We start from the raw sequence: 25,098 nt of genomic DNA on the forward strand, positions 1-25,098 counted from the left end.
GTGTGGTGTCCCGTCCCTTTACTGTCACCCCACTGAGCCAGAGGGGGTGTTTCATCACTGCCAGGCTCATCCCCATGCCCCCTTCACCCCTCCTGCGGCCCCCACCGTCGTCTGTCGTCCTGACGCTGTGGCGCTTTCCTCCGAGCTGCAGACATATCGGATTTCACCCAAATGGAAATGCTGCAGATGAAAGGGAGCAGCAGCTGGGCTGGTGGCCACAGCGCAGCCCTCAGGCTAACTGCTGTGTTTACTGCTGCAGATGAGTCTGGGTGGTGCGCTAGCCAGGGAAAACACACTCTGCGTGTTCTCTGCTCTCAGTGGCCAACACGGGGCCTGTTTTTAAGCATTTGGTCTGTGTGTAGTCTTTTATGAGCGTGTGCGGGGGGGGGGGGCTGTAGTGCTTTTAGCGTGGCGTGGGCTGGGCCAGACCAGCTGTGTGTCGGGGATGGAGCGGGTCTCTAAACACTGATCGTGGAGGAGCTGAGCACGCCTGGAAATTAAACACACATGTAGCAGCCTTCATCTCACTGTGTGTGTGTGTGTGTGTGTGTGTGTGTGTGTGTGTGTGTGTGTGTGTGTGTGTGTGTGTGTGTGTGGGTCTGGGTCTGTGTGTGTGACCGTGTGTGTGTGTGTCGGGGTCTGTGTGTGTGTACGTGCGTGTGTGTGCGTGTGTGTGCATGTGTCTGTGTGACTGTGTCTGTGTGTCTGGGTCTGTGTGTGAGAGTGTGTGTGCATGTGTGTGTGTGCATGTCTGTGTCTGGGTCTGTGTGTTTGTGTGTGTGTGTGTGTGCTACTATCTGTGGTGCTATCTGAGGGCATGGGCATCTGTTTCCCATTCGTACAGCTCGGGCATGATTCCCAAAAGCCATCACTGCATTTGTCTCAGATGTATGTGCTCTTTACAGTGAAATGGACAGAGTACACTGCCCCCCTGACTGCAGATTCCTCATGGCCACCACTTCAGTGACAGCGAGCTAAATGTGCGCCAGAAGCGTGTGTTCACAAACACTCTACGGCAACAGAATCACAGATGGGAGGGGAAACAGGCACTTACAGGGCCTGTGCTTTTTCATCTTTCTCTAAAGAGGGACTGGAGATGGGAAGAGCTTCAGTCTTGTTTGCCTTTGACAGCTGTCTATTCCCACCTCAGGGGCACACTGAGTAAGTGCGTCCATCCCAAGTCCCAAAGAGGAATGTTGTCAAACGAAGTCAAAAATGAAATAATGAAAACAGCAGAATGAAGAACCAAAATGGGGCCTACCGTGGCAGAATTCCTCTGAATGCTTGAGCTGAGGTCACTGGACACCAAAGTCCATGCTCAGATTACTGCTCTCTCACTCTGTCAAAGGTCATGTTGCCCCCCCCCCATGCCCCACGTATTTGGCAAATGTGAAAATGGTAGTTAATCTAAAAACACAAACCAATTGTGAACACAGCCGTGAATTTACATCATCACCAGCAACATGAAGCCCAGTGGAAAGGCTGCCCCCAATGGCCAGGAGGCCTTTGCAGAGTTAATTTTTTTGACCTAACAACCTAAGCAGAGTAACAACCAAAGCAGAGACCCCCCACCCCCAACACACCCCGAGGCCCCTCCACGGCCTGTTTCCACAGCAGTTTCTCAGTAAATCACTCAGCTGTGGGGAAGGAGACCAGCAAATTCCAGGCAATCCAAAGCATCACATGCCACAGCCCCCCCCCAACCTCTCAGCCATCCCTGGGGGGCTGGAGAGGTGAGGGGGGAAGGAGGTTTGTAGGTCATTTTCACAGAGTGGCTGTCAGCCATGTGTTCCTCTGTTTTGGTAAGAGGCAGCCGTGAACCATCTGGCTTTCCTTTAAATACCTTTTCTTTTTTCCTTAAACAAATTTAAGGAAACACAGGACGGGATTGAGGCACTCTCTCTCCCCATTGCATTAAGGTTTTTCTTTTATTTTTTTTCCTAATACTGTGACTGGCTCAAACTCTCTCATTAGAGCAAAAATAATTAGTGAGGGCAATTCCATTTCACTCAAGCGTGGAGGAAGGGGTCTTTATACAGGGGCTTTAAATGCAGCCCTGGAGTGCAGACCTCTGTTTGTGGCTTAATGATTTGCACGCTGTCTGGTTTTTCTGGTTCTTTAAGGCGTGCTTCACGTGAGCAGGAAAACCCACGGGGTCTTGGCATTGGTCCTGCTTTGAAGAGGTGACTTGAACTTTCCACTCCCCCCCCCCCAAAAAAAAATCCAGTGGCTGTGGTGGTGATGGTGGACAGCTGCAGGCTGGTTGCCAAGGGGACCGCAGAATTCCTCCCCCCAACCAACCACTTCGCTCTTTAACTCTCTTTTTTCTATTTCACTCACCCTCTCTTTCTTACTCCCTCACTCTCTTCCTTCACCATCCCTCCCTCTCTCTAACTGTGAGATCCACAGAGCTGTGTGCTGGGTTACCCCAAACATCCTGAGCAGGGTGTGATATGGCATCCCCTGTTCCACATATCATGCCTGAGCAGGGGGCTTTGTCACAGACTGACCATACTGTTTCCCCAAACTCTTTACTGACACCCTCCAGCTGAGAGTGTGTATGTGTGTGTGATGGGGTTCAGGTAGGGCTGATGGAGACACAGGTTATTAGAGGATTAGAGGAGCAAGAAACACCTGCAATGCCAAGATCTTGGCTGAAGTTATTATTGTGTTGCTTCACTGACCAACACAATCAGAATTTAGGAGTGTTTTGCCACTGCTCTCGGTTTGCTCTGAGAGTCATGACATGCAAAAGCAGAAAGTGTACAATTTTGTACAGAGTATGAGAGAGGGAACTCGTATGCAGAGTCAACAGTGCATGCACTCCTACTGCAGGAACCAGGGTCCCTCACTAAAATGTCTGCTGTTTCATTCGCTTTTTACAATGCCCATTGAAAACCGCACGTGACATCAGAGAATGCCACATTGTATCCATATTCCTCGCTCTCACTGTCAATTAAGAGATAAAAAGAAATGTTTTCCTCCGCTTCCTTTCCGTCAAAAATTATAGATTTCCGTAGATTTGTTCAGCGCACGACTGTAATATCTTCACTGAACATTACTCCGCCTCTGCGAATCCCTGCTATATACGACATTCGTGATTCTGCGGGGGGCCCAAGGCTGGAAAATCATGATCACAGATCTCCGATAAGGCTGTGGTGTGCGGGAAAGAAAATAACCAGTTTAGTCGTTTCCTCGAAGTCGTTTCCCGACACACTCCAATCAGCAACTGGAGGTCAAAAGGCGGTGCCTTCAACCCCACATCTGTTTGGGAAGACAATGAGCCGTTTGAGAGAGAGGGAACTCCGAGTGGTCGCGCACAGGCGAGCGATACCCTCTGGCAGCGGCGCACCAAAAGCAACGCTGGCTTCTCAAGGAGACAAAACCAAGATTTAAACATATTCCTGTTGAATTTGTCACAGTAGATTTGTGGACACACGACGTTTTATAGTCTGCAGTTTAATATAGTTTAGCTGGAGCGTCGTTTACTCGCGTAAGGCAAGGAACTAAGTATTTCATCAGAACTTACACTGTGCGTGTTTACCTCAGAGGAAATCTGCATCTAGTGGCGCAAACCGTACCACCCAAAAGCAGAAGTAACGTGAGACAGGTTGCGTTCGGACTCCCATCGTCTATGGGGATTTTCCAATAGCTGACGAGTGAAAGTGCCCTGTGTATAATTGGCATCTAGGTTTATGGTACAGACAGTATTGATGGCACAGTAATAAGCGCTTCGTGCTGAAATTGGGAGTGCGCGACATACTGGATCCAACGAACTCGCGCTAAAACAACATCAGAAGATTAAATCCCGAGTTTAGTTTGATTAAGGGACAGAAGCAATGGTGGGAAGACTGAACCTCCAGGATGTGTCCGACGAAGACCCCCTCGACATGAGCGGCAAGGCGCAGAGGGCGCTCGACAGCCCGGACTCTGGAGTACCCCCGAGTCCCAGTCCGACCTCCTGGCTCCTGTCTCCGATTGACGGCGATGAAGGGCAGTGCTGTCCGGTTTCTGAAGAGGACAGCTGTGGGACAGTGGTATGTAGCGAAATATTAATCTGTGTTTTAATATTGTTCTCCATCGTTGTTGTTTCCCATGTCTAATTAGGTGCACGTCTCCAATAGCAATAATTACCCTATGGAAGAGGTCATATTTTTCATCATATGGGCAACTTTTCAATTCAAAAATAAAACATACAAACACAGATGGTGAATCTGGAAATAGACCAGTACACTTCAAAGTGGGTGAAGATCCCATTCCTCCTCTGTCTTGGCTGTTCATACTGACAGTATTACTCCTATTTATTAGGATTCATATTCTTCCGTCTCATCTAAACCTCCATATAATTTATGCAGCAGAATAATTGAACTAAAATTCTGCAAGTTAAGTACCTTTTGCTCAAGGTTACAATGGAGAGTCCTGTGGGAAGCACACCTATGACCTTCCGCCATTGTCCCTTTTTCAAACATTTTCAGGGTCCTGCCCTGCCGGGATCAGTCCCTCGATTTTATGCACTGTCCTACGGAGAGGGAGTGGAGCTCGACCCCCTGCCCCCAACAGAAGTTCGGTAACTTGACTCTTAGCAGCCCGCGGGTGGCTCTGCCGTCTGTGAAGCCTTTGTTCTCCACAGAATTACCCTTTGCATGGCGTGGCCCTCCGCATTATTGTGTCTTTGACAGAAGATGCCCAGGGCAGCTTGCTGTGGAGTAGTTACGGTTCTCAAGCCTCACAGGCTGTGTAATCTGCTTACACTACTTAGTTTTTACCGAAGACATTGGCAAAGCTCTGTCTGAGATGAGGGTCTGCCATCCAACCATGGGAACCATAGCACAGGGGCTAGAGTACAGGTGGAAGTGCTAAATATTTACTAAAAGAGTAAAAAGTATGTTGGGGTTCGTGTAATACTTGTGTAATGCTGGATCACCAGGATGTGCTCACCTGTCTCTCTGCCTGGCGTAGGTATACATCATCTGTGCGCTACGACTCTGACCGGCACTATATTGACGGCGTGTGGCTGCAGCCGCAGGGCCTTGCGCTGGAGTCCTGCAGCCAGACGGTTGTAGCTCTGTCTCACAGCACCTGGAGGCACTATAAGACCCAGCTGGAGCTCTTCCCCCGCCCACGGGCACAAAGGCACCAGAGCACCACCATCGTGTACCCGAAATGCACCCAGACTTTCTACACCACCCAGCTGCACCTTGACTTCAGCAGGCTGTCCAGACGCTTCCTCTCCAGGGTGGAGCTGGAGCCGGGCGAGAGCGCGGCCGCCCCATGAGGGTGAGCCCGGACGCCCGTCACCCAACTGGAGCTTTAGCACCAAGCTCCAGCCCCCATTACACACTCATACACACACAGCAGCATAAACACTCACACACACCCTTGCACATACACACACACTTACACACACACAGTGAAATACACTCTCTCTCTCTCTCTTTCTCAAACACACACACACACACGGTAACATACATACTCACAGAAACAGTCACTCACACACACACATACACACAGTCTTGCACACAATTACAGACACACACACAAACACTTTCACAGGCACTCACTGAGACACACACACACTCACACATATATCCACATACAGTGTCAGACATGCAGTTGGGCACACACTCCCTCACATAAACACACATGCTCTGGAAAACTGAGACAAGAGATTTTCCACAGAACAGAATCTGAACCATCCTAGAATGTTATTCCAGGAATGGAGGAAGAGGAAACTCAGCATCAGGATGGAAACATATGAAGGTAACGTCTCGAACGCTGGTGGCTCCTCTCTGGAGATGCACTGCCTGGCAGGGCGGGACTCTGTGGTGTGGTTACGTGGTTTGGAGTTCTGCTTCCGGAGGGCCTCAGTGTTCAGGCAAACACTGAGCAGCACAAACTGAAGTATCTCCCTGCTCACTGTATAGTATAGCATCTCTCAATGGACACCCAGCTAACATGCAGCCCACAATGTAGCTGCAATGTTATTGCAACATCATTACATTACTGAAACGTCGGAACAGCTTGATTAGAACATTGTGTATTTTTTGAATGCAAGCAGGGAAAAGATGCATGGGGCCATGTGAGGCCATGTTTACCTTTTACAGTTTTAAACTCTTGGCAAATGAACCTCAAATGAAATACCGTTCAGAATCAGGGTTATTAACATGGGGTTAAACCAGATTGTCACATGCTCATGTTTTAGGCCAATTCTGAACTAAAGTAGCTCCATTCAGTCACACAATGAGTGTGTACACCAGTCTGGATGAAACCTGTTTTAATGACTCTGTTCAGGTTGCAGTGACACAAGGTTTACAGCTCAGAAATAGAGTGTAAATATGACCAGAACTTACAAATTTCAGTCGAAATGGAATGTGTACTTCATCATTCTCTCCACCAGATGGAGCACACAGACAGTTGTGTACACCTATGAAAACTCATATTTATGTTAGTGTTAATATATTAGTGGTTCCACACACAAAATAGATACAAAATCTTTAGTACCTGAAAAAAATGTGTGTGTGTGTATACATAATTAATTATGCTGAATGAAGGAAGCAAAGCAAATAGCAACGTCCTTTGACAGGTGCCATATGGAAGCTAAACTACTTTGCTTGAGCAGTTAGACTGAGCCCTGTAAGGCCGTGCGCCATCTGTCTGAAGACGGTGGTAGTGCAGTGCAAAGGAATGAACAGCAGGAGGTGGTGTGGCATCTCTGTAAGCTCCATCAACTGTACATTAAAATCATTCACTTAGAGCAATGTAATGTTTATTAAATTAATGTGTATGAAAAGAGCATGCTGTGTAATAATATGAGTTATTGTGTTGTTTTTTCAGCTGAAAGGCAAATGGTTTTCTGAAAACAGAGGCAATGGCAACATACTCAATCAAAATTTGGGAAATTTTTATAGAGTTGACTGTTCATAACTTGGGATTAATAAAAATGGGTCTTTCTCTTTTAATTCTTAGACAGATTCAAGAGGTTTTTTCCTGTGTTTTTATTTTTAAATCACAAAGTGTGTTTGGTGATGCTATGATTAATGAACAACCTGAATCAGAAAAATAAAAAGAAAAGAAAAAAGAAACATTACACTTGTTTCAGTTAAATTCCTAAAAGTCAAGGAAAATTAAACAACAGTAGTTGTTAGACTGACCCAACCCCAAAAAAGCATGATCCATCCTCTCGTTGTACATGCAGGTGTCCCCCATGACCGGCACCTCCTTAGTGTTCTCTGGGTAAGGCCTGTGACCTTGTGCTCCAGTCTGTGGTCATTGCTGTCCCTGTGTGAGAATGGGCCTCATTTAAATCCACCATTGTCATTTGCCTTTGAACTCCAGGCTGCTGCCAGAAATGTGATGTTCCATCTGCTAGAGAGCACATGAAAAGATGTGTGCGTTCTCGTCCCGGCCATCTCTGAAGAGGAGGCTTCCTTTGTCAATGAACATCCCAAGAAGAGACTTTTTGCTACAAAATCCCCAAGGAAAAAGGGATTCCATGCCTGGCATATGACACAATTTTACTGTAGTAAAATGGGGCACAAATACGCTTACCTTAAAAGATTTTATAAGGGATGACATGACAAGTGTTCAATAAACACTTGTCCTTGTCCTGTTTTAACAGGATATCCCTTTTTTTGTACATGGAGTGTACATGCGTGTGCAAAAAAGGCTAAAATTTAAATGAGCCTGAAGAGGTAGTTCTGGCATAAAAACTTATTTCATACTCTCGGTTCAGTACAACAGGCGAAGCTGCAGCTTTGAGGATGAGTTTAAGAGACTGGAGGAATATTGTGTGCACTGACCGCTTTCGCCGGTTGCTGCCTTGTGGTGTTTGCACTCAGACTCCTTTTCTGTCCATGCAGATCCCCATCATCTCAATGTGATTAAGAAGCTTTACAGCAGTTACAACACAGCTGCATTGAACAAAAACACCTACATCATTATCAACAATGACGATAGCCCCAAGGCACTGCAGATTTGTGGAAGCTCATGAATAACTTATAAAGACAAGATGAGGTATCCATACCTGCCATTAAACTTTAAACTGATCATCACAGGACAATAACTACAATTGAGACAACAACAATATGAAGTGTAATTGAAATGGATTTAGTGACATGCTAGCCATCAGTCTGCGGGTCTTCGTTTTCCATGGTGGATATATTACTTGGAGGTAGCTTACAAGAATTGGATGGGAAAATTTCCATCAATGGAACATCAGTGCCAGTGTCACATTGAGTACCAGTACCAGTAATGTGATTAGACTGCCCCATGCAGGACAGTTTAAGGACTGACGGTTCTCTCAGTCAGTACTGTCCCTTCTCAGTATAACTGAAACATTTTTATAACTCATTCCAGCACCACACAACATATATTGAATCTGAAGCATTATCTTGTAGCAAATAATGCAAAAAAACACACCATAGCAATTAACTGAGCTCAATTTTCCTCAGTGATCATGCGTGAAATTTGTTTAAGGAATGTTTGAATTCTGTGGGCCTAAATAGGCTAGGCTCCCTGCGTCTGCTCTTCTTCTTCCACACATGGGGACTGCAGTCCCTCCCCTGAGAGTGGACCATCCTGAGAGAGGGTTTTGGGAAACCCCTTGTCGACTGAGGTTGAATGTGGGCTGGGTCTACGCTGTGCCTCCGACTCCGCCCTGTATGAGGTGACCCCACTCCTGCACTGCAGCAGGCATGACATTGGCAGGGAGCCCCTGCTGGGCGAACAGGTAGCGCCTCCGTCGGTTGGCTCTGTAGATCTCCAGTCTCTGCTCCTCCTCTGCGGGGTCCTCCTTAACCCCCTCCCACCTCAGGCTCTCCTGGGCGGAGCTGCTGAGGCTGGCCTCCTCTTGAGGTGAGGCAGTAGGTGGGGCTACTGCAGGTTCTGGCACTGACTCCTCCTCCTGCTTCCTCCTGTTCTTCCTGGTCCCTTTCTCCCCCCGAGGTCTGGGCTGGCCTGTGAGTTTGGCCTGCGGGGTACCGGTTCTCTCTGGCTCTGCTCTGGTCCGAACAGGGGATGTGCTGATGACAGGCTCAGACAGAGGCTTATCTAGGGGAGGACATGTGCTGAGACCTCAGAGAAACACTAAATCCACAAAACAAATGTAATTTAAGTTGTCCCTTACTTTAAAGTTTAGCATGCATCCAAAGGAGCTGAACCAGTGAACTCTCCCTTTCATTTCTTGATGTTATCTCACACACATATTTAAGTTACATTTCCCTTCTACCTGATTTCAGATCCCAAGAAACAAGCCAGTGTTTTTACCATCTCAGAGCCAAAAATGCTGTTCAGATTGCTATCCTGGATCAGTTAAGTCCTTCATTTTGTGATTTCAGCTGAAATCCTTCAACTAACTCCTCTCTGCACAGCATGAACAGTGAATTAGGTCGATGAAGAGAGAGAGAGACAGCAGTACATTCTGGGATTTGCCTGAGAGTTCAGCTGATGTGGAACAGCAGACATTCAGACAACCTCAGACGATTATATTTCTTAACAAAAAACAGGTGCTCTACTATGTGGATTTATACTTGAGCAAAGGTGAGGAGCAACAAATTTGTTTTTAAAACAGCTGATGTACACTTTAAAAGGAAGACATGGGGTCATACTGTCCCCTTCTGTCTGAGGCTGAATATGGAGCCATCTGGTCCAGTTTATGGAATGATGACATCCACAAGCTGCTCATTTGAAGATACATCTCCAGAGCCGAAACTAAAGGATTCTGCAGTTGTAAGAGTATATAGGAATAAATTTGGACAAATTGCATGGTTTCATAACCAGTGCAAAAGGAGAAGGTTGTCCATAGGCAACTTTTCCCCCCTGTAAAATGTGGAATGGAGTGGATACTGTGACTTTACATGGAAACGGTGGGTCGACGTTTTATAATTTTACTAAATTCTTATCCATGTGATAAACGGTCCTATTTCAGAGTACAGAAGAGGAAAGCCCGAGTAACGAGACAAAGGCTTTTTCCGGGCTCTACTGACGCTAGTACTGTACAAGTTCATTTCGTTGGGTTATGTTAAGAGGCAATACATATGGTAGCCTATTATCTGACAATTGACTGTAAGGCTAGTAAGGCTTGTTTAGCCAAGGTGGATGACTGAGGAGGTGAGTAATTCTTTTTCTAATTGCCAGTGTTCTCCTGACGATCTATGCATGTATCGGAGAGACAATGAAAGAGTAGAATTGAATTACAGGTTAATCCCGCCGCGACACTCGAGTGGCTGGTCTGCTGTTCCGTGACACTCAACCCATTGTAATCTGAGGGTTAAAATGTTCTCATAAAACCTGTTCTGTATAAGGTTCCGTTCCTGTTAACTAAACCAACTCACGATAGTTAGAGGACTAGAAGACCTAAAAAACATTACGTCATGGGGTCATACAGACACACACATTTGGACGTTTTAAATCAACCTGTTACACACAGGTCAGACCCTGAGTCCAGAATATCAGTGGATATTGGGTTAATAACATCCAAATTACTGTGTCGTAAATACTCTGCAATGAGTAGGCTATTCACGCGACAGTAGGCCCTACATAAAACGAATTTAATTCATTAGTAACAACAACTAATCAGAAGTCACCGCACAAACCTGTGTCGTCGGAGTTTGATGGCGTGCTGGAGTGACCTCTTTTCTTTGAGCTGTTGGCCGCCTTCTTTTTGTCTTTGGTCGTGTCTTTCTTCTTCTTTTTCCTTTTCTCTCTGTCTTTGACTTCGGAAGCCGGGAGCCCATGGCAAGCCTTCTCCCGGATTAGCGAGGGTAAATCCTTGGTTTTATTGATCAGTTTGAATTCAGTACCGTTTCCGACAGCTTCTTTCTCCCGTCCTCCTCGGCGTAAAGTTAGAGTTGCCATGACTTTAACCTACTCCTTTGTCTTAGATCACTTTTAAGCTTGTTTGCAGTTGGCTTTCTAAATCTACAGAGTTTTGTTTTCGATATAAAGAGAAAATTGTTCAGTACAGATTTTCCACGCATAACATAACTAGCTAATAAGCATTAGCTAATAAAGAATGGAAAGGGCTGGCTGTAAGGATTGCTTTTAATGTAGAACTAAGTTAACGAACCGGAGTATGATTTTTTCCCTTCATTGTTCAGTTACTAAAACTTTGGTATCTGTTGCTGTGTTGTCTGAAAAAGGCAAGGCTCCGCCAGCGCGCTCGTGCTGCCAAGAGACGCTTTTCCATGGCAACAGTACATCACGAACGTTTGCGTTTGCGCAGATTTACAGATCCGTAACTGAACAGGATGAGCTCCAAAGACACGATCCTCACTCAGTACATATGCGAGAATTATTGTCCGTGAGCTCTCGACAACATTATTCTGCTCTCCAGCATAACCTTCAGTGCCGATAGGATAGATAGCTGATTTTAATGCCATGGTTCATCGTCTCTCTCTCTCTCTCTCTCTCTTTCTCTCTCTCAAATACCTTGCGGGCGGGCCCTCACATCACTTTTTCTAATCATTTTTAATAACTCGGTCATTAACTGTCTGCGTCACTGTGGCTGGTAATTTTCTCATACGATAACATTCAATCATGTAGGCTACACTGCTTTTTAGTGGTGGAAGGAGGCTATTGTGGAGGAGGGAAAATATGCCACTGTTAGTACATGAAAGTTGAATAACAACATACTAGATTGTACTGGGGGCAGCGCTCAGGGGAGCCGCCTTTAGTGCATATGCCAGGGGCTGGTATAAAACAAACAAACCTGCTACCCACAATGATAATGATAGATAATGGTGTCTTTAGGTCCGATCTGCAACCTGTCCTTACCTGTTGTGTGCAAGGTTCCAGTTCAGATGAAAGAAGGACTATTCCAGGTGTCCGTGAATTATAGATTATAACCACAAGGTGGAGCAGTTGCTAAACCACTAGAACAACAGAGAAGAAGCCTTGGCAAGCCATGCTGAGCACACGGCATTCTTACATGTAAAGTACGTGACTTCTCAATTACCTTAATTCTTTTTCCCCCATAAATATCAAGTTAAGGAGCAAGCTAATGGAAAGAGCCGGTTTAAAAATAGCAAAAGAAACTTTTTACTTAGAGTAATTGTCCACTAGGTGACACTGTTTTTAAAGACGATTTCGTGGGACAAAACGTATTTGGTTTATTTTTTTATTATTTTTATTTAACCTTTATTTAACCAGGATAAAAACCCGTTGAGATATAAAATCTCTTTTGCAAGGGTGACCTGGCCAAGAGGACAGCAGGGAACATTAAAACAGTTACATGACATTACATTACAAGTAAGACATTACAGCATTAGAATATACAGCAACATAACATCAATTAACCAATCCAGACTATAGGAAACATTTACACTCCTCCTGCACAGCATTGTGAAGCAAATATTTAAACTCACCGAGGGGCACTAATACGGCTAAATGTAGAATACTTTGTAGACTATTCCACGCCTCTGGTGCACAATAAGAAAAAGCAGTCTCGCCTAATTCTGTAACAGCCCTGGGAACTCGAAGTAGTAACCACCTAGCAGACCTAATTAAATAACTGTTAGTGGTGAAAGACAGAAGACTACAGAGGTAAAGGGGTAGTTTACCCAACAGGCCTTTGTATATGAAAACATACCAATGTAGCTGTCTGTGTAGGGACAGCGATGTCCAGCCCACTAATTTGTATAAGGTGCAATGATGGGTGAGCGACTTGGCATTTGTAATAAAGCGCAGGGATGCATGATAGACTGAATCCAGCCTTTGCAGCACAGAGGCTGCATGCATATATAATGTCTCCATAATCAATTATAGGGAGAAATGTGGATTGAACAAGCTTCTTCTGAGCCTCAAATGTAAAGCAAGCCTTATTACAATAATAAAAACCAAGTTTAAGTTTCCTCACGGGATTGTCAATATGGGTTTTGTAGGACAGTTTCTCATCTAACCATATACCCAGGTATTTATAAACTGGCACCTTTTCAATGGACATACCCTGCAAAGTAACAATGCTAAAAGACTGCCTGAGAACAAGCTCTGGTGAAAGTCATGAATTTTGTTTTGTGTGCATTCAGGACTAGCTTAAGCATCTAGTCACTGTAACCAAATAATGACAGATACTGACGTTTTGACTAATACCTGCCATTGCCATTCATTCTTAAACAACAACATGGAGCAATATTAAACAAAACACCGTTGTCTTTAATAATTCTCAAATCGTTTCAAATTCTCTCTTTGGTTTCTTCCCCCACCCCTGGAAATAACAGTTGCTTTCTTTATTTATTGACTTATTTAATTTGATTAAACTCTTGAGAAGCTGAGCTTGTTTGTCAGTGTTTGTAACTTGATTTACAGTGTAAAGACGCAGCTTGGGCTCTTGGGCTGTGTTTCTCAGAAAGCGCCGGCGCCTCGCGCGACTGGCTCATTTAGTGACACCCTGGGATTTCACGCATCATGTGTCTGGCTTTTAAAACTATCAAAACAGAACATGAGTCGCTGTTGTCAGTTAGGACGAAACTAGCGCGCTGTAGTCTCTCCTTAGCCCAGTTGGGGGCAATTACAGCAAGAGCACATAAACTAACTCAATATGCCCCATCAGGGCTCAGAAGAATTGAAAACTTTCATAACTTATGAATGTATATTTTATGTTGTTTGCCAAAAATGACGGAAAGTGGGGGTACTGTATAGATTTCCAGTGTGCGTCATATTCACATAAATCTGACAACCCATTTATTGTACATGACAACATGAGTCAGATCCTGTTATATGTAATTACAATTACATATTTTAGAAACAAATATTTTACAATAAATTCTCAAACATATGCACATCCTATTGTGTCATTTAAAGAAACAAAAAAACCCAGTGCAATGGTTGGTAGACCCTTTTCATATGAATCCCAACTACTATGGAACAACTGTCCAAATTCTGCCACAATCCCGGTCATTGAATCTAAATCAGAAATGTATCTGAGAAACGTTTCCCACAACAGCATGGGTGCTAGGATGGAGGGTGGTGAGCAGCTGAAGAAGGCTCACATGCGAAGGGCTGTTCTTATTGGCGCTTCATTGTTAGAGGGCCTAGCCCTTGTTTTTGTCAGGCCCTGTTCTTTGACTGAGACTGTCTCTGGTCACTCTCATACCTGCATGTTCTATCCGCACTTCTCACCCCTTCAATGTTCAGACATAGGCCCTGCTGAGGCTACCAGTGTCATATGAGCCATTACATACTGCAGTCAGCCACCTCACCTTGCTATTCTGTCTCTGTCCCTCTCACCTCTCAGTCTCCCTGTCTCTAGTGCTTTCAGGTTGGTTTGCTTCACTGGCATGACGAAAACAGTATTGGGTGTTGCCAAAGCATTATACACAAATGATACTGGTGACCAGTAACAATGATAATGAACATTAATGAAGAAAAACAAACTTAACCAATGTACATTTTTCCTTTTGTTTAAAACAATACCAACAAAACAAAAATCTGGATATATGTATGTATATATGTTGGCATGTATGTACAAGAATCCTCAAGCATATAATTATAATATTAATAAAAAAAAAAAACAGTGAGAAATACCATGTCTAAATTTTGGTTCATTGTTCACTCACTCAGGCAGGGATATACTGCACCACCAGTATACAACCTCTCATCTCCTGATATCTCTCCCCTCCCTACCACTCAGTCCTTCTTTCACTCTCTCTCTTCCAACATGTCATTTGAGCAACAAGTACCCCTGCAGCCCAGCACCCAGATCCCACATGTTTTCATGAACAGTATTTGTCCTGCATCAGCTGACCACTCTGCATGATGGGATAGACAAACCTCCGAAGTGCCTTTTTGATACACAAGCCCATATCTCCAGTCTCCTAAGGTGATCTGGATTTATTCAGTGAGCTGATAGATGTATTAAATCACTAATTTAGTTTTTAATGCTTTCTGTTCCCCTGCTACCTCTGCTACCCTCTGCTTCCCGGGACAGAATGTTTCTCCAGTTCTTTCCCAGTTGGCTCAAGGATTTCAAGTTTTTATTCTGTCTGGAAAATATAATCTATCCAGGTCTTTGTGATGATGCCATATGAAAATGAGCTACAATAAATACATTTTCTTGATTCATTTGACTGATTTATATTATTTATATTGCTATCTATAATATAATATAATATAATATAATATATAAAATGTTGTAATTATACAAAGACACTAACTGTTTTGAATACAACAAATTCCAACAACTCATGTTCTCCCATGAAGATAGATGCATGCTGCTTGTGGCCATTTGAGTGACTGAAAATCAGTGGGCTCTTAGCAAGTTTAAAAAGAAGACAAGTTTAATGCAAGCTAATATTAATTTACATCTAAAAGATATACATAATAGCTACCATTACTGATGTTTGTAATTATGCAATTCATTTATCAGTTAGTGGTTGATTGTCTTTTTGCATGTGTTTGTATGTGTGTGGTGTGAGTCTGTGTGTATGTGTGTAAAGCCATATTTTTATGTCATGTCTTCAGGACTGTAGTACACTGATCCTGGATCAGCTTAATAGATATTTGATGCCAGGTATTTCATATCGTGATTGGCCTTAGGACTGTAGCACACTGCTCCTGGATGATCCTCATTCCCAAATATAAGTCTTGTCACACAAACACTCCAGGCTGGCAAATCCAAATTCAGAGGTTCATGCAGACAGACTCCTGAAGCCAAATAAAGCTGTTGTTGAAATGCAACGGACTGCCCATTTCAGGCCAACACACCTGCCTGCTCCTTTTCAGTGGCCAAGTTGGACGTCTGTGGAAAGGTCAGACAGCAGAGAGACTGCCCTTGGCCTCCAGACACCTGGTTAACATTTCCCACTGATCTGGGGACAGTATTGATTCTCTTATTATCTGGAGCCAGCCGGTCCTGTGCAGTTCGTTTTATGTCTGTTTACACGGATCGCAAAAGATGTTGGCGGGGTTGGTCTTGAGCAGATCGCTCATTAATCTGTTGCCTTAGAGACGGCATAATCCAAATAAAAATGCTTTTGTTATACTGCCATGAGACAGAAGGGACAAGGAGGGGTGGGACAGAAATTTACTTGTGGTCCCCTCTCTGTGCCAGGGTTTCAGCAGGGCAAACAACCCTGGCAAAACATTAGACAGCTGTGTTTCTCTCTCATGAGTGCAGCCATGAGTCAGATACAGATATACTTATATGCAGGGTCATAAGTAAATATATTATATATATATGTATATATAATGTGTGTGTATAAATATGTATGTGGAAATATACACACATATAATCAAAATGGAGTGGTGATTGGCAGTACCACCCTTTCTTCCCCTACTGGCTGCACTTGTCTAACCCTGAGGGAAATCTGAATAAATACTAAGGCTGCTGTAAGGCTGCTGACTGAGATGAGCCAGAATTTTCCAGTTTTCTATGACATCATCAAAGCTGGCCTCTCTTCTGGATCAGATCATTTGGTCTCCATTCGTGTTACTGGGTCTCCTACTTGTTGGGGATGTTGTTGTTGTGTGAGAGATTGGGGGGGGGGTAGGTTTTGGACACACAGGGAGTCTCATATCAGTGTGACCAGCAGGTCAGGGAACCACTCTAGTAAGCTAAGAGCTAAGAAACAGGGACATGCTCTAAAAACATTTGAAATGACAGATTTTGTTTTGCATTTTGTTGAGTAAAAGAACCAGTCTGGGTCCTGCTTTTATACGGTTTGCATGTTCTAATCCCAGATGGGGCAGTGCTGTGCAACCCTTAAACAAGGTGCTTTTTTACCTGAACTGCTTCAGTAAAAACACAAGCTCAGATTAATTGCACAAGGGGTCCAGCCCATCGCGGGGTCACTGGATGAAGGGAACAGCTTTGCGCTCTGTAAAATAACCCATGATGATGTTGGTGGAGTCAGGGGCTGGTTGTCAGAGTTGGAGGCAGGGCAAATGGGGGGGGGGTGTCAGACGGGGGGGGGGGGTGTCACAGATGCAGATGTTTATCAGTGGTGGGGTCTGAAAGTGTGCTAGTTAGAGCAGTGGAGCATGGCCAGACTCACTGATCTGAGATCAGCATCCCATTGGGGTTCGGACCAGGCATTGTCCCTTGATGATGCAGACAGTTCAGTTCAGTTTCAGTTCAAAGTTTGTTGTCATATGCACAGTAAAGAAACAAGTTCCCTGTAAAATTCTTCCTTTGCCTTCCACTTATGAATGCTGTTAAGAGTAAAACACAAGAAAACACAAGAATTTAAGAAAGAAAATATATAAAAAACTCACTGACCTGAGGCCAGTGTCCCTTTGGGGTTTTGGCCCATTTGCTGAAACATTCTGTCTGTCTTCAAACCCAGTGAGGGAGTGAGAGGGAGGGAGAAACTGAAGTGGGGGGGGGGGGGGGGGGGTTGTCATTTTTTTCCATCTTTCTGCCCTTCATGCTCTCACTCAAACTCACAGTCACACCCCCCCCCTCTCTCTCTGTCTCACTCACACACACACACATAAGTACACACAATGGAGACGCATACATACATACACCCTGCACACTGAGAGGGAGAGAGAGGCATGGATTTGAAAAGGACTGGAGAGAATGGAGCAGAGGGAGACAGGGAGGCTGTGTCCCAGCTGCTCAACAGGCCACGCAAACGACCAGACAGGAACATAGATACAGAATGACTAGAATGACACGATGAGCAGTCTGACAGGATCATAGATACATAATGACTAGATGTAAACGTAATGAGTAGACTTAGAGAAACACAGCTATTGAGTGATTGAATATGACACAATGGTCAGGCATTCCGCAGTGTTGTTTTGCTCACTGACCTCAGGCTTGTGGTTGAACTTGGACATGCCATGATAAGCAGACGAACACGTCTGTCTTAGTTCAATGTACAGGCCATCAGCACAGCAGTGAGCCATGGACAGTGGTGAAAAAATAAACATGTGTTACAACCAATAGCCAGCAGAGGAGAGAAAGGGTTTGTGCTTGACTGTAGTGAACAGCATGCTCTTGCTATGAGGTCAGTTTAATTTGGCATGAGTTTGGTCAAGGGAATTGCAAATAGCATTAATAATCATCTAACTAAATCACGCTGTAATGTATGATGGAAAGTGTTTCCAAAGCCCTTCTGGGACTCTGATATGATTCTCTGAGTGTCTGCGGAACATTCACAGTGACACCTCAAGTACTTCTAGCATTCGCTCACTGTGTGTGAATGTGTGTGTGTGTGTGTGTGTGTGTGTGTGTGTGTGGGTGTGTGTGTGTGGGTGTGTGTGTATGTGTGTGCGTGTATGGATTTGAGCATTCATGTGTTTGTGTGCGCATGTGTGCACATGTGTGTGTGTGCGCATGTGTATGTGTGTGTTCTTGTGTGTGTGTGTGTGTGTGTGTATGTGTGTGTGTGTGTATGGGTTTGAGCATTCATGTGTTTGAGTGTGTGCACATGTGTGCACATGTGTGTGCGTGTGTGCGCATGTGTATGTGGATGTTCTTGTGTGTATGTGTGTGTGTGTGTATGGGTTTGAGTGTTCATCTGTATGAGTGTGTGTGTGGGTGTTCATGTGTGTGTGTGTGTATGAATGTGTGTGTGTGCATGTGTGAACGTGTATGAGTTTGGGTGTTCGTGTGTATGTGTGTGTGTGTGTGTGTGTGTGTGTGTGTGTGTGTGTGTCTGTGTGTGTATGTGTGTGTGTGTGTGTGTGCGGTGATTGTGTGTGGGTAAGTCTGTGTATACATGCAAATGTGTGTATGTAGCTATAGGCAGGTGCAGTGTAAAGTAAATCTCAGAACTGTTTAGTAAGCAGACTGTGGGAATGTAGAGGTCAGGACATCATCTTCTCTGATTATGCCTCACCAGAATCCGTTGTATCTGGGTCAATGTTCAAAACAACAACCAAACACTGTCGTCTTTCCAACTGCCTTCGCCACAGATCATACTTTCAGCTTTTCCTTGGAAAAAAAAACAGATGTGCTGAAGTATACTAAGTAAGGTATACATTTTTAATTTATGTCAAAAACAGAATACATTACCTTTCCAGTTTTATTTCCAGTTTGCTTTATTCATATACAGTGGCATAGATTGCTAAAATAGTTTATTTTCAGTCCATTCTTTAATACATGCAAAAAACATGCATCCTTTATATTCCTGTGATATTACAGTTCATATTTCACCATATATTAGCATGGATTACTTTTGCTGCGCTGGTCAGGGCCCTGTTGAGGGCGAGTTGGAGGCTCCAGCGTACGATCTAGCCTGGCTCAGAAACAGATGCAGCTCATTAATAACCATTGAAGTGGAAAAAGGCAAACCAGGGGGAGGTCAATCTCTTAGTCTTTTGATGTCATTATCTTTGCTCTGTGGAGGAGGGGTATTGTATTGGCTGATGTTCAGTACCTGAGGAAGAACCTTTTGTACACAGCGCAAAGGAAGAGCAGCATTAACAGCAAGAGGCCTCTTTGTGTGTGTGTGTGTGTGTGTGTGTCAGCAAGAATAAAGAGCAGGTTTATTAAACCATGGAAGGAGAAAGAGTTGGGTTACACTCTCTGAGCACAAAGTTACCCCATGAGAGTGTAGCTGGGCAGCTCTCTGTCCTCCACAGAAGAGCAAGCAGATTCGGCAGCACTGATACATCACACTCTGCAAGAAATGGCAGTGTAGCACTGGCTACTGCAGAAAGCAATTTACAGAGAGCCACGGAGCAAGGAGATTGAGAGAAGTAGTTCTTCCACAGAATGGCTGGGAGGAGTTTAAAAATGTTTGTACATAAAAGACAGATTTTGACGTGAATATGAGGTATTTGGCTTTAGGAGTATTATTTCTAATATAATAAATTCATGCCAATAGTAGGATAATAGTTTTTTTCCATATTATGAATTACATTTCGCTCTCAATAACAGCTACTCATCACTGCTGCCATCACATGACATTTCCAACTTCACAGTGTCGCTCACAAAAACGCTCTCTCGCTGTCCCACCACTGCCCAACAAACCAAAACACCCATGTAAGGTGGGTGTGCCTTGCTTATCAGCGTTTTCTTTCTTTCTACTTTTGTCTGTAGCTATTTCTCCTGATTGGACATGTTCTATTTGAGTCATTGTGTTCTGTGCAACAGACCTTGACATCTAAATAAATGGCCAATTGTGACATAGCTTACTCAGCTGGTAACCAGGAAGTCCCCTGTCTGATTTAGTTATGAAATTGTGTTGCAGGCAATACAATGGGCTATTCTGAGAGAAGCAGAAGCTGACCTTAGAGATGGCAATGATGTACAAATGGGCAGATTTTCATCTCTGGGAAATTCAAATAAGTTCAGCTTTCAAAATCCCATCAATAACACAGAGCAATTTTTGGCTGATTGATTTTTTTTCTTTTTTCTTTTTGTATTTGTTCCTCAGCTATCTTTCTGTGCAGCCAAATCATAATGTTTAATGTTTGTCGCAAAAAAAGCTTTCTGTACATTTAAACAGCCTTTATGTTCTTATGGCTTTGTCTGTGTAATATTTTTGGTGTATGTAGCATTCTTACAATGGTCATTGGCTGGTTTGATTATCAGTATAAGCAATGGCTTTCCTCTGCAGTATGCAGTCTCCTAACTGATGAAAAACTGCTGTACTGCCACCTGCTGTATTGGAGGGTTACTGTTCTGTGGCTTTGGTCAGCACATGTTGCTGGAGCAGTGTGCCCTCAGGAAAACTTTCACACATTCTATTCCAAACACTGTAAAACTGCTGGCCGTGTGACTGACGTCAGATCAGCACGCAAATGCTTTAACACAATGAGCCTCTTTGTGGCATGACCTGGGTGGGGGGGGGGGGGGGGTGTCACAATATCAACTGCAGCCTTGTTTTGCCTCAGTTTGCCATATTTACCTTAATTTAGACAATGAAAAGATTGCACTCACATGCCGGTTTACGACTGTTTCGGGACATGGGACTAAGGTCACTGTGACATTCTGACGTGAGTGATGGCTGTGTCCCTCAAACTCTTGAGAGCAACAGGCAGCCATCTTTTTGCACAGAAGAGGGGAGCTCCAGAATGAAAAGATCAGCTACTTAAGGATGTCTCTCTCACACATCTACAAACAGAGATGCAGTGAATTTGCCTTTGTATGCTTTCTTTTTTCTCTGTTTTAGCCTCTCAAGAGCAAATCCTAAGTAGGACAACTTGCATCAGGACAATTTAAATATACATTTCATTGATAATACCCCTCTGCAAGAGTTGGTCTCAGGTGTCATTGTATAACTACAGTTCTTTTATCATTCTGTTTATGTAATATCTGTTATAATTTCCATAGTTTCTCTTCGGTACAGTCCATGAGATGGTCCTTCTTAGCACAATATTAAACATCAAATAAAATTTGATTGATTCACAATAAATACGTACAGCTATGGAGCCGTTTTGATTGACATGGTTATTTGACAAGAAGTAACAGCAGAATAGGAATTGGATCACAGGATGGTTGAGCCAAACCACGTGAATGGTTTGGCACACCTAGTCTATAACTGTCTCGCTGCTGATCAAACCCCTGCATTGCCAGTCAGTCAAGGCCTTGCTTTAACCTTAAAACACCTAATAAACCAAACAGCTCCCCCTTATTTAAAGGCTATCATTAAGAAAAACCCCTGCCAGACCTTTCTATCATGCATCCTTTGGTCACCTGAAAGTCCCCCCAAGGGACTCATCCTGGTTGTGGCTTTTCTTGATTTTGTTCCCCAGGGGAAGAACTGCTGAGTCATTGGCCTCTTCCCAAAAGAGACTGAAACCCCACCACCTCAGGCTGCACCTTGGGTCCCTGAGCCCAGGCTCTTCTTTCCCCTAGATTTACCATCCTTGACACCACAGTCTCTGATAACAGAGATAATGATAATGATGATGATGATGATGATGATGATGATGACAATGGCTAGGCTCATCACTGCCACCACACTGTAACACCTGTATACTGACTAAAGCATTGTGTTACTCAATGACACTGTTTCACTTGTGCTGTGAAAGGGTTTTGTACCTGTACTGCTGTTTGCCTGCCTTCTTGTGGCACTGTGTTAGTCGATAAGAACATCTGCTAAATGTAAAGTAAATGGAACAACGCTGTGGGCTGCATGTCAAGAGCAGGTGTGTGTCCAAGGTCAGCGCTGTAGACGTTCGATCACCCGATTTTCAAAGATTTACAAACACTGCGTAGTTGGAAGGTCAAAGTTCATATACATTTCCTTCAGTGGAGGCACCTGTTTGGGGGTCTCATATCACAGAGCCGTAGGAGTCGGTGAATGAAAGGTCAGTGCAGGATCAGCTCTGATAAATGGCCTGTGAGGAATCCAGATTCTGCTGAACATAAACCACACAGACTGCTCCACCAGCAGGTGTGGGCTGCCTCCTTCACACCTTCGCCTGTGACCAACAGGAAGTGGATCTTCTCTGTGTCCAGAGCCCTCTCTCATTATGACATGTATAATGACATGGAGCATTACACCCTAAACCTCAGGGTTACGGGTCTGGCGAGACAATGTAAGGAACACCAGTGAAAAACGACACACTGTATGTGTGTGCAACTGCGCAAAAAGAAGAGGTGCTTTCTAAAGGATTTTTGGTTTGTTCTGAGGAAGACTGATGCATGCTTGAACCATCAACTGACACAGGGATTAAATAACATTTGCATACACGGGCTACAGACTGTGAAAACAGCGCATTCCCCTGCATGAGGCTGTCACCCGACCAAACGAGCAGCACAGCCAGCCTGATTAAACTGGCACTGGAGAAGGTGTCCAGTTACTCCTTCTCTGCAAAAGGATTAACAAATGCCACCCAAACGACAACTAATTTGACCTCATTATTTTCAGGAGTGCTTATCTGTTTATTCACCCATAAAGGAGCTTGCCTTTTTACTCCCGCCGGGTTTAAGCTCAACCGTCGTTTTTATTGTCTCAGCCTCGGAACACGCATAAAACAGGCAGAAGGCTCAGACTAACAGTCTCATATTTTCCCTCCTTTGTGTAGGGCGCACCCAGGGGAGAGGAGACAGATTTCAACAATCAGAGAGCTGGCAGATTCTATGACAACAGACAATAGACCCCCCCCCCTCCACCCCCACCCCCACACCCGTTATGGAGAAAAATGGGTTTGCACAGTGAGCAGCAGCAGCTCCACATCATTGCAGGCAGCAGTCTGAGGAAGGGCACTGTCAGCAGCCGCTGTATCCTGGGGTTTTAAGGGGAGAAGAAATGAGAAATGTCTCCCTGTATGTGCAGCAGGATGGGGGCCCCGTCTGACAGTCCTGCTCCACAAATGCATGATTCAGGCTGCCATTTGTGCACCCCACACCACCACCACTCCCAAAATGTCCTCATTGTCTGCAGTCAGCTCCAAGGTTGCTGCCATCATCTCGGCGGTCGTCGCGCTCATTGTTTCTTGTTTTATTTGCCTTCCTTCCGAGGTCTCCGGAGGCGGGCCACACCCCTGCGGAGTGCCGTTCTGACCGAGAGCGTGCGCACCGGAGGGACGATCAGTCCCCGCTGCGCAGCAGAATGAGAGCACGGCGCACCCTCTCTCTGTGCCCTTTAAGCCCTGCCGTTAGAGTAACGAGCTGATGGGAGCAGGCTCTCACGGCGAGGCTCATAACGAGAAGCAGACGCCTCTGAATGGCCCATCAGGTCATATAACAGCGCAGCAGCAATCCGGGTCAAAGCATCATCTGTGCTGGAGCCGAAGCTGAGCTCTTAACAGCCACCCTTCTCTCACTCTCTCTTTCTCTCACACACAAAAACATAAACACTCTCTTTCTCACACATACAAACATATACTCTCACTCTTTGTCATACACACATACACTATCTCCTTCTCACATACACGCTTTCTCACACACACACACACTTTCTCTCTCAGACTCAAACACACACTCTCACTCTGTCTTTCTCACACACACACACACACACACACACAAGCACACACTCATCCATACACATGTACACACACACATGTAAGCACACACACACGCTCCTTTTTCACACACACTCTCTCTCTCCCCCCTTTCCTCTCTCTCTTTCTCTCCATTATTTCAACCAAATCAATTCGCTTCCTCCAGTTATCGGAAACAGAAAACAAAAGCCCAGCTTTCTACTACCATTCCCTCCCCATCTATATTGAGTAGCAGATACCCTCATCGGATTTCTGAAGGTGGAGTTTAAAGACATCTCTGGAGTCAATTGAGCTAAAAAAAAAGCATTTGTCTTTATGGACAGCACAGCAAGCACATGTCCACAGCAGAGCTCTGTGATTAGCTCCTGGTTAATAACCACACCGTGCTCACACAGAACAGGAGCAGGGAATGTGAGGTCATTCAACATCTACTGGCACAGTATTAACAATACCTCTAAAGGAAGCACCATCTCTGCCAGTGTTCCTTGGCTGTACACACACACACACACACTCATGCATACACACGTACACACACACACACAGTCATCCATACACACGTACACACACAAAACACATAAACGCGCACACACACACTCAGTCTTGCATGCAGACACATGGACACACACATACACACATGCACGCACACACGCGGACATATGCACAATGCCTTGCTTACTATGTTTTGCACACCACCACAGGAAAGCTTACACATCTTACATTCTTACACATCATCACTTTATGCGACTGGATATTTATGTGGTGCAGGTTGGGGGACACACCTGGAATCGAACCAGCAACCTTCAGAACCTGCACACCACACTACCACCCTGCCACCTGTGGGAAAGAGGAGATATGCATCTGAACATTACACTACAAACCTGAAATCCATGTCAACACTGTGTCTTTAATAATTTAAAAGCAAAGAAGAATGGATGTGTGGGGGCGTGGGGGGGTGGGTGGGTGTCTTTTGCGTAAACGAAAAAGTAAATCAGCTTAGTTGTAAACATGGCCACCGAGGCTCCACACATTCTTGCGCACAATAGCAAACATAATTTTCTGTTGTTTGGAAGATCTGCAGAAGTGTTTGACGTCTGCCGCGTGCATGAGAGATATCTGCTGACGAAAGCCATTTTTTTCTGCCCCAGAGCAAAGTCTGGTTTGCTGAAAAGCCAGTGACTAATAATTAAGTACAGCATCTTAGAAGGGCTCTTCACAAAGAACTGCCACAAGCCATACATGCAGAATCATCCCGAGTTG

At 44.6% G+C, this 25,098-nt stretch overlaps 2 protein-coding genes across 2 annotated transcripts; one reads left to right on the plus strand and one right to left on the minus strand.

Annotated features, from left to right (window-relative positions):
- The first annotated feature begins 3,839 nt into the window (after nt 1-3,839).
- LOC118773938 (refilin-B-like) lies at nt 3,840-5,371 on the plus strand. The gene is made up of 3 exons (XM_036522975.1): nt 3,840-4,041; nt 4,498-4,567; nt 4,960-5,371. The coding sequence occupies exons 1-3, from the start codon at nt 3,840-3,842 to the stop codon at nt 5,273-5,275; spliced, it is 588 nt and encodes a 195-aa protein (XP_036378868.1). The 3' UTR covers nt 5,276-5,371.
- A 3,261-nt stretch (nt 5,372-8,632) lies between these two features.
- Nucleotides 8,633-10,854, minus strand: c3h17orf97 (chromosome 3 C17orf97 homolog). Its single transcript, XM_036523757.1, has 2 exons — nt 10,593-10,854; nt 8,633-9,048 (listed from the first exon to the last, which is right to left on the minus strand). The coding sequence occupies exons 1-2, from the start codon at nt 10,852-10,854 to the stop codon at nt 8,633-8,635; spliced, it is 678 nt and encodes a 225-aa protein (XP_036379650.1).
- Nucleotides 10,855-25,098: the final 14,244 nt, after the last annotated feature.

Source organism: Megalops cyprinoides, chromosome 3, assembly GCF_013368585.1.
Source record: "Megalops cyprinoides isolate fMegCyp1 chromosome 3, fMegCyp1.pri, whole genome shotgun sequence".
NCBI lineage: Eukaryota > Metazoa > Chordata > Actinopteri > Elopiformes > Megalopidae > Megalops > Megalops cyprinoides.

Bases quoted from the DNA above. Each gene is read 5' to 3' on its own strand.
- LOC118773938 (XM_036522975.1), top strand. From the start codon at position 3,840: ATGGTGGGAAGACTGAACCTCCAGGATGTGTCCGACGAAGACCCCCTC. The intron at 4,042-4,497 runs GTAGCGAAATAT...TGCCGGGATCAG, and splicing joins CAGCTGTGGGACAGTGGTAT to TCCCTCGATTTTATGCACTG. The intron at 4,568-4,959 runs GTAACTTGACTC...TGCCTGGCGTAG, and splicing joins CTGCCCCCAACAGAAGTTCG to GTATACATCATCTGTGCGCT.
- c3h17orf97 (XM_036523757.1), bottom strand. From the start codon at position 10,854: ATGGCAACTCTAACTTTACGCCGAGGAGGACGGGAGAAAGAAGCTGTC. The intron at 9,049-10,592 runs GTTTGTGCGGTG...GTCCTCCCCTAG, and splicing joins ATCAAACTCCGACGACACAG to ATAAGCCTCTGTCTGAGCCT.